Here is a 15,056-nt window from a genome sequence, read left to right on the forward strand (position 1 = left end):
CAAGTCTACCTGACTAGGTGGTATTGCTATAAAATTAGCTCCAACTTCCCTATCCTTGTTCTTTTTCCAAGAGTGTCTTTTGGTTGACATCAGTTTGTCCCCAGAATATTTTTTTTTAATTTTGGAAAATCAAAAGGGCCATAAAGCTGGAGAAGCTTGGAGAAAATACAGAAATTAAAAACATATATTTTAAAAAATCCAAAACTTTAGATGTGATACAAACTTGTTTATAAGATGATAATCCAAATACAGTAAGGTTTTCACCTTGGGAAAAATTCTGTATCAGAACAAGGCCAGAGGCAATAGATCTGGATTGTTTCCTTTTCTATATTTGTCTCATACTTTGAAGACAGTACTTATTATTGAACAATCCTTGATAATACAATCCCTTACTGTAAGCTGCCCAGAGTTGTTCAAAACATTTATGTTTATAGTCTGCAGATCAGAAATGTGTGACAGGTTCACTTTTCCTCCCCCTCTTCCATACCACTTCCTTTCTCCTTTTTCTGATTGAAATAATGAGGTATGCTCTGCCAGATGAATCAGACAAACTATTGCCACACATCAAGAATTATTCAAAACCATGATTTAAATGACAATGGGTTGGTCTTTCATAGTTTGTACTAATCATAATGTCCTTATCCCAGGTAACTCAAATGGCTGTGACCATAGATTAGAATAGGGTAATCTGGTCGCAAAGAATGATATTGAGCGTAACTTTATTCTGGTCACACCCTAATTCAGTGATGGCGAACCTTTTAGACACCGAGTGCCCCAAAACCATCCTGCCTGCCTCCGCTCCACCCCTGCCCACTCCTCCCCCGCTCCACCCACCTGCTGCAGGGCCACCTACCACCTCCATGGCCCGCCGCAGATTGCCCAGATGGCCCCACAGCGCCATGGCGGCCACGCCTTCAGCCCGCGCCCCTCAGCATCATCTGCAAGCAATGGGGTGCGAGGGCAGAGTCTTGTCCCAGCTGCCCGGCTGCCATGTCCTTGGCGACTCTCCTCCAGGGGTGCTGCTGGTGAGGAGGGGGCCACAGGGGGAGGCGGGGCTGGGATGATAGCATGTGTGCCCACATAGAGGGCTCTGCGCGCCACCTCTGGCACACATGCCATAGATTCACCACCACTACCCTAATTGCTACAGCATAAAATGAAATTAATAAGGGATATTGTCCATCGATTATAGTTAAAAATTGGAAAACACATATTCTATATCCAAACAGGGATGAACAGTTATTAATTTGTGGTATAAAAACTGTTCATCCCTGCCAACCTCAAAGATGAAGCAAGCATGTCAACCCACAATCAATTAACTAATCTCCCAGGACAGCAACTATCTTGTTGGCTAAACTATAGCAAAGCTCATGTCAAGAAAACAGCTGATGGACCCAACTGCTCAACAGAAGAGAGAGAATCATGCCCTCAACTTTCTATCTCTCCCCTTTTCCCCTCATTAAAGGGTCAATACTTATTGCAAGTTGGAAAATTGAGATGTGGAATATACTTGAACTAGGCCAAACGTTGCTAGGCTTGGAAATGTTAATGTTATCAACTTAAAAAAAAATCCTTTGTGAGACTCTAATAAAAAATAACTTTATAATTAACTGCAGTGTTCTTGTGCTATAGAAATATTAAATGATGTGGCTATTTAAAAGAGAAGAAGATGCTTATCTCTAATCCACTGAAAGCGTAAAATTGAGGTGTTGCCTTGATAAAACAATCAGCAATTTTATTTTTGATTCTCATTTTCCAGAAATAACAAATCTAACCATGTACAAATGCATACTGATTTGCATATCTCATTTTAATATAGTATTTTTCAGTACTAATGAGGCCTCCTTCCAAACTAACCACAAACACAAAGAAAAAGAAAAAGAATAACACACGACTATCTATAGCACAATACTAGAAGACTGTTTTTACATTATAGAAGCATAAATGAAGTATCAGTTTCAGTGATAATTGAAGAATTGCTTATAAATTCTATCAATTTCTGTTTATATTCCTCATTATAAACAAAAGTATATACAAATTTTTATTAGTAAATACAACAAGCATCTTAAAATGTTTTTAAGTTTCAACTCTATTAAGTAGTTTACCATGGACAGATATTTGATTAAAAGCAAGTCTCTGCAATCAATAAAAACAGAATATCAGTAAAGGTTCAGTAATTTGTATATACTTTTACAATCAACAAAACTGAATATTAATAAAATTGATATAAAAATATTAGATTCACTGAATCTCTAGATATAATGCAGTAGCTTCTACAAACTTCAAATTTTATTAAAGCCATTTTTATATTACTACAGATTATTTCTACTTCTCAAATAAACAACATTTATTTTAGAAGCAGATAATTTTATAAAGTTTCTAGATTAAAAAAATAGTATCCAGGTACTTTGGAAAACAAACATGTTACTCAATGCAATTCACACAGATTTGTCAAGGGGAAAAAAGTATTAGCTGCACAGCAACTCACTGCAATTCGCATTATAGAGGCGTGCACCGATGTCCATTTGTCTTGCCTGCGGTCTATGACAAGGATAAATCCAATTCCAGCATCTTGTGAACTGAGTTGGAGAGGGAGGAGGAAGAGGAGGAGGAGGAAAAAGAAAACAAGTTATTCACCAGATCTTACAGCAAAAATGCCCTATTATACCAGCTGATTAAACTATGTATGTTAATTAATTACAAAGATAAAATAATCCTTATTAAAACAGACTCAACAAACATTACATGCAACTTCAGCTGCTCAAAACATTATCCTTCTTCCTGAAGACCAGGGTTTTATTAATCTGATATGCTACTTTATACACAATTATCTCTTTTTTTAACTCACTGTGTTTCCTTGTACAGTGACAATCCATCCTTTAAAAAATGATCAATAATGTTCACTCCAGAATAAAAACTTTTTTTCCTTAAGTGATTTTTGTCACTAATATGTAATTTTATATGGAGAGTAATGTAACTTTCATATTATGAAATACAAGTTCCTAGGTTTTATATCCTGATTCTATCTATGAAATCTGGCATTGCTAGCCCCAATCTTTAAAGGATCATGTGAACAAAAACAGAAATTCACAAACAGGAAACTGAGATAAGAAGGAAGATCCATGACAGCCTACAGGTGAGAGGGAAGAGACAACAAGATCTTTCCTTCTTTTGCTCTGATCATCTGCATGTGCAGCAACTGGAGAGTTCAAAGATACCCACTCTTGTTTTCTACTTGACAATATAAACCCATCATGTAATGTCAAAAATTGATTGCCAACCAGTTGCAATATAATAGAAATGGCAGGCAAGCATAAACCAAATTGACTTGAATGTCTAATTATCATGTATGCTGAGCAGATTGTGTTTGAAAAAAAAGTTGCAATGTTTTTCTTTATTGGAAAAAGGAACAATGCTACTGAAACGGAATCTCAGTGACAAAGAAGAGACATACCACCACTTACTTGAGGGATAGGGAGTTTTTGCTCTTACCAAGTCCCTCATAAACAAATACAAAATTTCAAAATATAGGAAAATGTTTAAAGATTTAAAAAAATGTTTCCATTCATATCATGATTGTGACTCTCATGCTGTGCCCAATCTGAACTCACTGAAATTGGCATCATGGATAGGAACACACTTTAAAAGAAACATTTCTAGTTACAGGAATTGTGTCATTTTTAAAGACTGATATGGCTCTGCATGCAACTTTCTGAACAACTAGATAGTTTAGCTCCAGATAAAACCAAGAGTATTGCTAAAACTATTATTCAAATACTTCAATACCAAACGTGACAAGTAAGACAATGGCACTTTCACCAATTGCGTGTCATTTATTGAACACTTTTTCCAGGCATTTGTTCTGGCAAAACCAGATCTCATCTCCTGAGCTCTGAGTAAACACCTTATTTATCCAAATCTTTAAAACTGCTTAAGTCTGCTTTTTTCTTTTTCTTTTAGTTATTTATTTAAGTTAAGGTCAAATGAATAAAAAAAGTACTTCATGTGAGCAAATATGTAGAAGTATTTAAATGTGCTACATCTCTGCTCTCATCTTAGCAGTACAATCTCCTAACCTGTTTCTACTTGGAACTTATTGACGCTTATTCCCAGATAAGTGGTACCTAATGGCAGAGAAAGCAATTTGGAGATGGAAAAGAAAATCACTTATATACTACATTAGTTTGAGAAAAGGACAATTTGCATTATTTCTGATATGAAGGACTGGATTCAAACAATGTTTAAATTATCTGTTTTTGAAAAGGAAATTTTATCTAATCAAAAATGGCACAATATATTTTCTTCAGGAACAGATTTCATGACCTTTTATAATCATATCTTATTCTCCTTAATTTAGATTTAGAGGTGTTTATGTATTGTTTAATATTTGAAAGTGTGATATGTGTAGAAAGTTTGTAATACCTTTTTGGTCAAGTTATTATTATTTTTTTGGGAGTTTAGATTGTTTCTGTTGTCTTTTGTTGGTTTTGAAAATTTTGTTTCTTCTTTATTGTTCTGGTTAAAAATGTTAAAACAAACAAACAAATCAAACTCCCACTTCCAGTTTCTTTCAAATAATAATATGCCCTGTTTTATATTAACAGTGTTCTATAATTGTCTTCCCTCCATTAAAATTTCCCTCTGCCCTAGATGTCCTAGCCAAAAATGTTACAAGAGTGTGCATTATATGAATCAAACATTTGGGAAGACTTCAGTAAGTTGTACAGATTGCTCAATTGTAGCTGATAACCTTACCTGGGAATATTAGTGAGGTATGTCAAAACACTCTGAAACTCCTTTTCTGGAATTTCACTAAACGTAGAGAATTCAGGAAAAGTGATGACAGGACAGCCATCTTTTCCTCGCCCACCTAGAAAGACAAAAGAATTTCATTCCCCAAATAAACCTTACCATGTTATTTAAAAGGACTAATATGAAACTAGATGAATTGATCTTTACTGATTGTTTGTAGTGACAACCTCATCCATGGGGATCAAGATCAAAACCAGTATTGTAGATACAAAATGAAGACCAAGATACAAGTTATATAACTGATTTTTGGCAAAATTAGAGTAGTTTTGCCTCACTGCCCAAAAAGTTCATTTCAAAAGAGAAATGTTGCCTTTGCTTATAGATTTGATTTGTACAAGATACTTGACAAAATACTGTATAGTCTGAAAACACTGTATACCAATTCAGATCAGGCTGTATATCTGTACTGAATCAAAGTGGAATATTATAAAGTAGGAGGACAATATGTGTCACTCCAATATCAGTATTTGCATATCTCTGGCTTGCTACATTTTTTACTCCTATTGGGATAGGAGAGAAATAGAAGATATAAAAAGCATTTTATCTTTAAAATGCACATCTTTGAGCTTTGTAAGGGCAAAGACCTTTTTAATGGTTAAAACTTTACAAATCAGTATTTCATTTCAATAGAAGCTTCTTTTGAAATTTATCATTTTTAGATTCTTTTTATTACTGAGATCGTGTTTAACTTGTTTTAGCAATGCAACAAGCTTTAGTTAGTAAGTATAGTTGATACATATATTCCATTAAAACAGCCACCATAACAAGATAATAATAATAATAATAATAATAATAATAATAATAATAATAATAATAATAATAATAATAATAATAATAATAATAATAATAATAATAATAATAAAGTTGGAAGGGACCTTGGAGGTCATCAAGTCCAACCCCCTGCTCAGGCAGGTAACACTATACCATTTCGGACAAATGGCTGTCCAGTTTCTTCTTAAAAACTTCCAGTGTTGGAGCATTCACCGCTTCTGGAGGCAGGTTGTTCCACTGGTTAATTGTTCTAACTGTCAGGAAGTTTCTCCTTAGTTCTAGGTTGCTTCTCTCCTTGATTAGTTTCCATCCGTTGCTTCTTGTCCTGCCTTCAGGTGCTTTGGAAAATAGCTTGACTCCCTCTTCTCTGTGGCAGCCCCTGAGATATTGGAACACTGCTATCATGTCCTCCCTCGTCCTTCTCTTCATTAAACTAGACATACCCAATTCCATGAACCTTTCCTTATATATTTTAACCTCCAGTCCCCTAATCATCTTTGTTGCTCTTCTCTGTACTCTTTCCAGAGTCTCAACATCTTTTTTACATCGTGGTGACCAAACCTGGATGCAGTATTCCAAGTGTGGCCTTACCAAGGCATTGTAGAGTGGTATTAATACTTTGGTGATCTTGGTTCTATCCCTCTGTTAATGCAGCCTAGCACTGTGTTGGCTTTGTTGGCAGCTGCAGCACACTGCTGGCTCATATTTAAGTGATTGTCCACTAGGACTCCAAGAACCCTCTCACAGTTACTACTATTGAGCAAGGTACCCCCTATACTATACCTATACATTTGGTTTTTCTTGCCTAAATGTAGAACCTTACCTTTTTCACCATTGAATTTCATTTTGTTAGATAGCGCCCAGTGTTCAAGTCTGTCCAGATCCTCCTGTATCCTAAGCCTGTCTTCTGGAGTGTTGGCTATTCCTGCTAGCTTGGTGTCGTCTGCAAATTTGATGAGTTCCCTATCTATCCCCTCGTCCAAATCATTGATGAAGATGTTGAAGAGCCCTGGGCCCAGAACAGAGCCCTGGGGCACCCCACTACACACTTCCCTCCATGTAGATGTGGTTCCATTGAGGACCACACGCTGAGTATGGCTGGTCAGCCAGCTACGGATCCATCTGGTGGTGATGCTGTCTAACCCGCATTTTTCTATCTTATCAAGTAGTAGGTTGTGATCTACTTTGTCAAATGCCTTACTGAAGTCCAAGTAAATTATATCCACAGCATTCCTCTGGTCCACTAAGTTGTACCGTAATATCTTCCCTAGCTTTTCTTGATGCTTTTATCCTACTTCTATACTTCTGATTTTTCATGAAGGGGAGCACACAAAAGGAAGATTAAAAGCAGAAAAATGTCTTGTGAAAGGGCTCTGAAGGACTGCTTAAGAAAGACCTGGAGCTCAAAGTTTAATCTGGTGGCAAAATACTCAGCTGTTAAATACTGTTGAAATCAAAAACAGAGAAATCAATAGAAAGGAAGAGCCATCAAGTGCACTAGGGAAGAGCACAGCAAAAGAAGTACTGACTGAAAATTAAAAAAGAATTTTAAAAAGAAAGGGAAAAAAGAAAGAAAAATCTTCTGAAGATAAGACCAGGTGTTAAATGGAATTCAAAGCAAGCATAGTTGGGCTTAAGAAAAGGCAAGTGGCGTTTCTTTCAACATTAAACTTTATAGGGACAAAGGAACAGCATTATCGTCAAATTTGATAGTACCCTAGATAATAAATGGGATAAATATATCCATAATTAAAGGCATGCAGAGTAAACAAACAAGAGAAAGATGGAAAAAAGACATAGAAGGATATTATGGCCCGATGAACAGTGAAGGTGTGTTATAGCCCCACAGGACCCCGCAAAACCAGGATGAGATGATTCAAGCATCCCGTTCTTTTTGATCTCTCAGCAGCTGTCATGGTATCCTTCTGGACTGATTACAGAGTTTGGGAATGGGAGGTACAGTATTGTACTAGTTCTGCTTTTTTCTTGACCAATCCCACTCAGTATTGACAAGAAGGAAGAGGTCCAGCCCAAACCTCTGGTTTGTGAGGTGCCTCAGATTTCAATGCTCTTCTCATTCCTGTTCAACCGGATGTCTCTGGGTAAGATAATCCATGGGTTAGGCATCATCAGTATGTTGATATTGTGTGTGTCGACCTTCAAATAACTTTTTGATTCCTGATGACTGCCTGACTAGTTGCTGCATTTTTCTTGGCAAGATTTTTCAGAAATTGTTTGTCAGTGGAAACTAGGACTGAGATAGACTGACTGGTTCAGGATCATCAGCTTGGTTTCATGCCTAAGGCAGGACTGGAACTTATGATCTCTTGGTTTCCATAAGGGAAAGAACAGCTTTAACCCTCATAAGACAAAGTGGCTATATATGCATCGTACTTCTGGTACCAAAGATTCTCCATCTAAATGAGGTGGTAATTTGAGGGTCCTTGTGGACTCAAAGCACTTTCCTGTTTTCTAGCCAGGATGGTTGAGAAATAAGAGTTAAATTCCTCATATTTAGGATGCCCCGGTTGGGAAGGATGGCATATAATAAAAGGACTTCAGAATGTCACTTTGTGAGGATATAATCTTTAATTCCCACACCCACGCTAACATCTAGAAGAATATTAATTTCTGTGAAAAGATCATTTTGGAAATTTCATTGATCAGATTTCAACCCACTATTTCAGTCTTGACATTTTAATATATTTTATCAAAGGAATTAAACAAATAGGATGATTACTAGGAAAAGAGATGAACTTACACATACTGATTAGTAGAAAGTCCAGCAGAATTTTTCTTACCTGAAAGATATGCAAACTTTTTTCTTAACTCGTCTTCAATATCTTCAGCACAGAGGGGAACAATATCCTGATGCATGATTTCATCTGAAACCAAACATACCCACAAAATCAAATTCCATGGAAAACATTTGTTTCACATTTACATCTTTGTTTACAAAAAGCACTTTATGATTTCACAACTCTACTCAATGTCAGTTTAAATCATTTTATACAATCAAAGATATGTATAGGACTAAAGATGGCAGTGTTAAAATCTAACTATCAACAGCATACAGTAATGCCACAGTATTGTAAGGAATCTAATGCTCAGGTATTAGGATCAGAAGCTGGCAGTAGTGTTCTAAAATGAGATGTCATAAAATCATGGAACACATGTTGAAAGATGAGTTCCATAAGCAAAATGATTATTCTTACACAAAAGAGCCCCTCATCTTCCTTAAAGTACTTACAAAGCAAAACACTCAGTCATTAAATGTGTTTTTCTTTCCTCTCTCTATTAATTAAAACTGTTCCATTTTAAACTAACTAGAAGAGATAGCTGGAAAAGTTGCTCCAACTTATTGCTTCTAGGTCTAAAATTAATGGACAAAAATAAAAATAGCAAGTCTGGAACAGACCTAGAAACAAAAAAAAACTTAATTGCAATCATTTGTGTAGGAGTTTCTAGAAAAAATGTTTGCCCCATCTTCCCTAGCCACTTTTAAAGTGATTAAATAACCCAGGAGAATTTATGGTGGTCAAATTCAATATATTCCATGTGATCACCTTTTGCGATCTTCTGACAAGCAAAGCCAATGGGGAAGCCAGATTGACTTAACAACCGTGCCACTAACTTAATAACTACAATGATTCACTTAACAACTGTGGCAAGAAAAGTCGTAAAATGGAGCAAAATTCATTTAACAAATGTTTCACTTAACAACATAAATTATGGGCTAAATTGTGGTCGTAAGTGGAGGATTACCTATAACAGTTTGGTTCTACTCATCTGTCCCTGTGAATTTGGGACACATAATCAGTGGTTTATGATGCTATGATTTTCGTGCAGCGTTCATTCATTCATTCAGTTTCTATAGACACCCAATTCAACCAAGTGACCTTACAATTCTAAAATTATAAAACAATTAAAACAATGTAAAAACATTAAAGTAATAAAAACATCCACAATAACATTTATTATTATTTTGGTCCAAGCATTTCAGCAACATAACTAAATCTTGTACTGTTATTTTCTGTGTACATTGGTTTCTGGTAAAGGCAAATAATGAGTTCTGGTTAGATAGAGAACAGATTTTTAAAATATTTTAAACATAGAGGATATTTTAAAAATGAAGATATTGTAGATGGCATTTATAATAAATCCTTGTGCAATTCAGTTAGCAGTAGTATGCTGTACTGCTAAACTATATATGTAGAGCTTACTCTATTTCCATTACAGATCACATATTCTAAGTTAGCACCACATATAAAATTATTTTTAAAAAACTGAAAATGCATTGCAATTAATTTCATTATATTGAAGTTTAATTCTTAGTTCTGACTAAGGATGTTGGAAATCACAGCTCAACAAATTTGACAAGTCACATTGTACTCTGTTCATGAGCTACAGACACTGATTAAAACAGAGAAAGTACATTAAAACATTAAAAAGCAGAAGTACTGTATCATGAGTTTGTGGCATGACAAATCTATGGATTTAAGAGGGAGAATAAAAATGACAGGGAAATCCAGTATTACATTTTTCTGATGTAAGCAATTTTTAAAATATAGTAGTGTTGAAACCAGAAGATTTTCTGGCTTCAGTTTCTTTCACTGGATATGGTACTTTACTCTTGCTTTGGACATATTGCATGGGGAATGAAAGTCATATTAAAGAGACAGTAAGACAAGTACAGTACAGTAACACAAATCTCACACTTTTGAACAAATGTAACACCAATTCACAAGTTTTATTACCTCACATAAACTCATCAATTAAGTACTACTGAACTTATACATCCAAAATTGTAATAACAGGGCTATTTCTGTACAATTATACAGAGTAGTTTGATAATGTAAACATGAACTATAAGTATCTTATTGCAATTTCATTAAGCTACCTACAGTAGAGATGTACCATGGACAGCACCGCTTCCACAATACTTATAAGGATAATATTTTCATATAGGAAACTGAATGCTCAGGTTTTTAAAGATGGATATTTATACTTATAATGAAAAAATAAGCACAACTATTGCATATATCCATGATCATCTTCAGTAGCTTTCAAGATTGCCTATGCAGAAAAGGAGATGTTTTTCTTAACACATATAAGAGCACAAACACATGGAAATGGAGATGTATTGGAGAAAACTCCAATTGTTAATTTTGGGGGGATTATCAAAAGTCCTAGGTTGATAAAATTTAACATGGTGACCAGGAAGAATGGTGAGATAATACAGAGAGCAGACACAGAGAACGATCTGACTACAGTGATCTTATTGTTTCCATAAGGGACTCAGCTATAAAAACTGTAGCTCAATCCTATATAAGGAATACAGGTAGTCCTCAACTTACAACAGTTTTTTTAGTGACCGTTCAAAGTTACAATGGCACTGAAAAAATGACTTATGACAGTTTTTCACATTTACAACCATTGCAGCATCCCCATGGTATCTGATTTATATTTGGATGCTTGACAACTGACTCATATTTATGACGGTTGCAGTGTCCTGGGGCCATATGATTACCTTTTGCGACCTTCTGACAAACAAAGTCAATAGGGAATCCAGATTCACTTAACAAACATGTTACTAACTGTGGCAAGAAAGATCATAAAATGGGGGAAAATTCACGTAACAAATGTCTCACTTAGCAACAGAAATTTTAAAAGCATATTATTACCTTGCATGGCTAAGACCAATTCCTACTGCTGGTAAAATTCTTTAGCACTACTACCAATCAATAGTTATTCTTTTCCATAGCACCAAGCAGGGGGCAGTAGGAACAAAAGACAGCAACAGGGATGCTGAAAATGAGGTTCTATGTATGTAAAACATAACAGCAACACTAGAAGGAAAAACACTTTTTCCCATATATCCTTGTCAACTCTAGTTTGAGAAGCTGTCTGGCTACAGCTCGTTGCTGCTGTCCAGTGGTGGGATTCAAATATGTGAACAACCGGTTCTCTGTATGGATGTCACTTACGGAAGTCCATTCTAGGCCTGGGCAACAAAAAATTAGTTACCGGTTCTGCTGAAGTAGTGCGAACCGGCTGAATCCCACCACTGTTGCTGTCTAGAGCTTGGTCTTGAAACCAAAGCTAAACAAGGTTCAAGCAAGTTATTTGAACGCAAAAAGATTAGAGCTTTGTCACCCACACATATGGATCTGATACTGCTACTTATTAAGCAGGGACATAAAGCTTTGTCCTAACACATTAACAGATGTTTGTCTCCTCCTTTTCTTCTTTCGGATAACTGAAAGTAGAATTCCCAGAATATTGAGTGACCTATTAGGAAGTGAATTCTAATAACTCATCAACATATTGGAAAGATATTTTGTTGGGGAAGGCAGAAATTAGTAATAATATGGATGCTCTTAAAAGTATTTATTATTTTTTTAAGCTGTCAGGAATCTTTAAATTCTGTTATTAAATAAATAAATAAATGCAATAAATAAATGCAATAAATAAATAAATAAGAAAACACTATTTTTTACAACATTTTTGGCATTCTTAACAACAGAGATATTGGACAGCCAAAGGAAAAACCTAATGATAAATGTTCTATTTTAAGTACATAAAACACATATTTGAGAATCATGTCTTGGAAGTGAAATACCATTCAGAAAATACAAGGGAATCTTTTGTAATAGTATACAGCATGAATCTTTCATTTTATTTAAGAATGTTCACTATATTATGACTTAAATACATAGCATTCATCATCTGCAAATGGGAACTGAAGCCCTGAGGCTCATCTTTAATTTTGTATTTCTTTGGGCTCCATCTCATCTCCACCAGCAGCTGGTCTAACTTTCAACTAAGGAGGCTGTAATTAGAAAATGATTAGATTGTTGGGCTCTTTATGTGGAAAAAGACTACAAAGCACTGAATGAACTAAAGGAGCAGATGTCACTTTAGGTCTTCTTCACTTAACATTCCCTTACAAAGCTCTCCTTAACAAACTCAGACAGAAATGGTCAGAAACAGAGATGGAGAAAAATGACTGAAATATTTATTAGTTTCAAAAAGAAATAGAAGGAATTGCAAAACCACAGAAATATTCACCTCTAACTTTCCTTCTTCTTAGTTTTTCTTTCTCTTTTAACTTTGCTGGATGATTTCAAATGCATTGTCATTTCAAAATATTCTATCTGAAAATTATATAAGCATCATTTTTATTGAATCAATAACCGCACACTTAAAATGAATAGGTTTTAATAAATGTGTAGTGGTTATGATAAAAAAGATGGTTTTATTAAAATATTATCAATTATCAGTTGTCAAGTATGTGTATTTTTAGGTGCAGTGCAATGGCTGAGTGGTTATGATGCTGAGCTTGTCAACTGGAAAGCTGACAGCCTGGGTTTGAGACCTGAGCGCCATGTGATGGGATGAGTTCCCATTACTCGCCCCAGGTCCTGCCAAACTAGCAGTTTGAAAGCATGCAAATATGAGCTGATAAATAGGTACCGCTTCAGCAGGAAGATTACTGGGTTCTGTATTTTCATTCTGGACACATGATGACAGAAGTGTCTCTCTGAAAACACAGGTTCCCTTGGTTGAGAATCAGAGATGAGCACACACCCCCTAGGGTTCCTCATGACTGGAGAGGGGACACCTTTAAACCTTTAGGTGTATTTAATTGTAATAGAGGATTGATATAAAGGATTTTTTTAAACCACAAACAGGAAAAGTCTCTATGAATTTAACGAATACAAGTAATCATGAACATATGACCGAACTTGCATTATGAAGAATTATCTCTTTGCAAACCAGTGAAGTGACCAATGGATAAATGCCATTGGGCATTGAGATTAATGCATAATGTGATTTCTAGATACAACGTCTCCATAAATTGAAAATACTGTACTCGGTGAAATGATAGATTTTAATCTTTGTAAGCTGCCCAGAGTCACCAAAAGTGAGTTGGATGGTCATATCAATTTTTGTAATGAATAATAATAATGATGCTCTAAAGCAGTGTTTCTCAGCTTTGATGACTTTAAGTCATCTGTACTTCAATTCTCAGAATTCCCCAGTCAGCCATGATAGCTGAGAAATTCCAGGAATTGAAGAACAGACGTCTTAAAATTGCAATGATTTAAAAGGCTCTTTCTAGTTGCTAAATGTTACCTATATAATCTATAAATTGTACATATAGCAAAATAATAAAAATATAATTATTGAGGAATTATTGGAGATTCCACTAATATAATTTATTTTCAAATCTACTGAATTACAACTAAACCCAACTACTACTACTATAATTGTGTCAAGAGCATCGAAGCACTTCCGGCTTGAAAGGATTAGCCAGTGACATCACTGTTGCCCAGGACAAGCCCCGTTGGGGGCTCATTTCATGTCCCTATTAAGCTCCCCACCAATATGATACCCAGCTACCTACTCATGGTCACCCACTTTCAAACTGCTGGGTCAGCAGGAGCTGGAGTGAATAACAGTAGTCACCCTTTCCCGCGGCAGCAAGTGGGTCTCAAATGTGAGCCTGCCGATCATCAGCTCAGCATCCTAATCATGTGAGCCACACATACACTCCTACATCCCAAGTTAAGCATAAGAACAATTATTTCAGATACTGTACATCAATTACAATGTTGTAAAAAGAGATTTTGAATTGAAAATCATTTATCTTATAAATTGCACCTGATTCAGTTTACCACAAGTGAATCTAGTAAATGCTCCCACAGCCTAGAAGTAAGAATATTATTATAAAAGCTGCAGAATGAGCTTAGGTTGACAAAAAATGCTAAAAACAACATAGAAGAGTTTTCCACATATGTTGAAAGGTCAAGAAAAAGAATCAGCATATCAGCTACTTAGTAAAGAGGGCAAAATACTGACAAGTAACAAAGGAAATGCAAAGCTATCATATCTTATTTTTTCTTAGTCTTCTCCAACAAGAATCTGGGTATTCTACAAATAAATTATGGGTAACATGACTAAGGGGGGGGGGGATTGTGATTATCAGTAAAGTGACCAGGGAATGCTTTCTGATGGTCTGGCTAAAAATTTATCTTTGAAAAATTATGGCAAAACAGTAAGGAATCCAATGATTGAAGGAAGGCAATTATTTATGTCTTCAATAACAGAAATAACAGGAAAAAGGTAAGAACCAGCTTACTACAAAACAATTAGGCAACTTATTTTATTTATTTATATTTCAATTTCTTAACTGCCTATCTCCCTCAGAGGGAGGCTGTGTGCAGCGTACAATTTAATCAATAAAATTAAGCATTAAAACTTCAATATTTGAGGAGATTTTGATCTGGCACATGAACTTAATCTTTCGGATCAGTGGAGAAAGAGAAACCAAGGGAAAAAAGGATATACATTTTTTTCAAACCCACATAAGTCATGGTCTAGAATAGATATGGTATGGGCAAATGAAGAATTGGGACAGGACATAGAGACTATAGAAATAAAACCAAATGTATGGGCAGATCATAATC

At 35.4% G+C, this 15,056-nt stretch overlaps 1 protein-coding gene across 1 annotated transcript in view; it reads right to left on the minus strand.

Annotated features, from left to right (window-relative positions):
• Window positions 1-15,056, minus strand: part of MCF2L (MCF.2 cell line derived transforming sequence like) — a 67,998-nt gene that overhangs the window by 41,036 nt on the left and 11,906 nt on the right. The window contains exons 2-4 of the mRNA XM_015824378.1: window positions 8,385-8,468; window positions 4,756-4,870; window positions 2,489-2,579 (exon numbers count right to left, since the gene is read on the minus strand). Coding sequence (XP_015679864.1) covers window positions 2,489-2,579; window positions 4,756-4,870; window positions 8,385-8,468 — 290 coding nt within the window. The remainder of the gene's footprint in view (window positions 1-2,488; window positions 2,580-4,755; window positions 4,871-8,384; window positions 8,469-15,056) is intronic.

The sequence above is a fragment of the Protobothrops mucrosquamatus genome, unplaced genomic scaffold (assembly GCF_001527695.2).
Source record: "Protobothrops mucrosquamatus isolate PMUCROS unplaced genomic scaffold, P.Mucros_1.0 scaffold2214, whole genome shotgun sequence".
NCBI lineage: Eukaryota > Metazoa > Chordata > Lepidosauria > Squamata > Viperidae > Protobothrops > Protobothrops mucrosquamatus.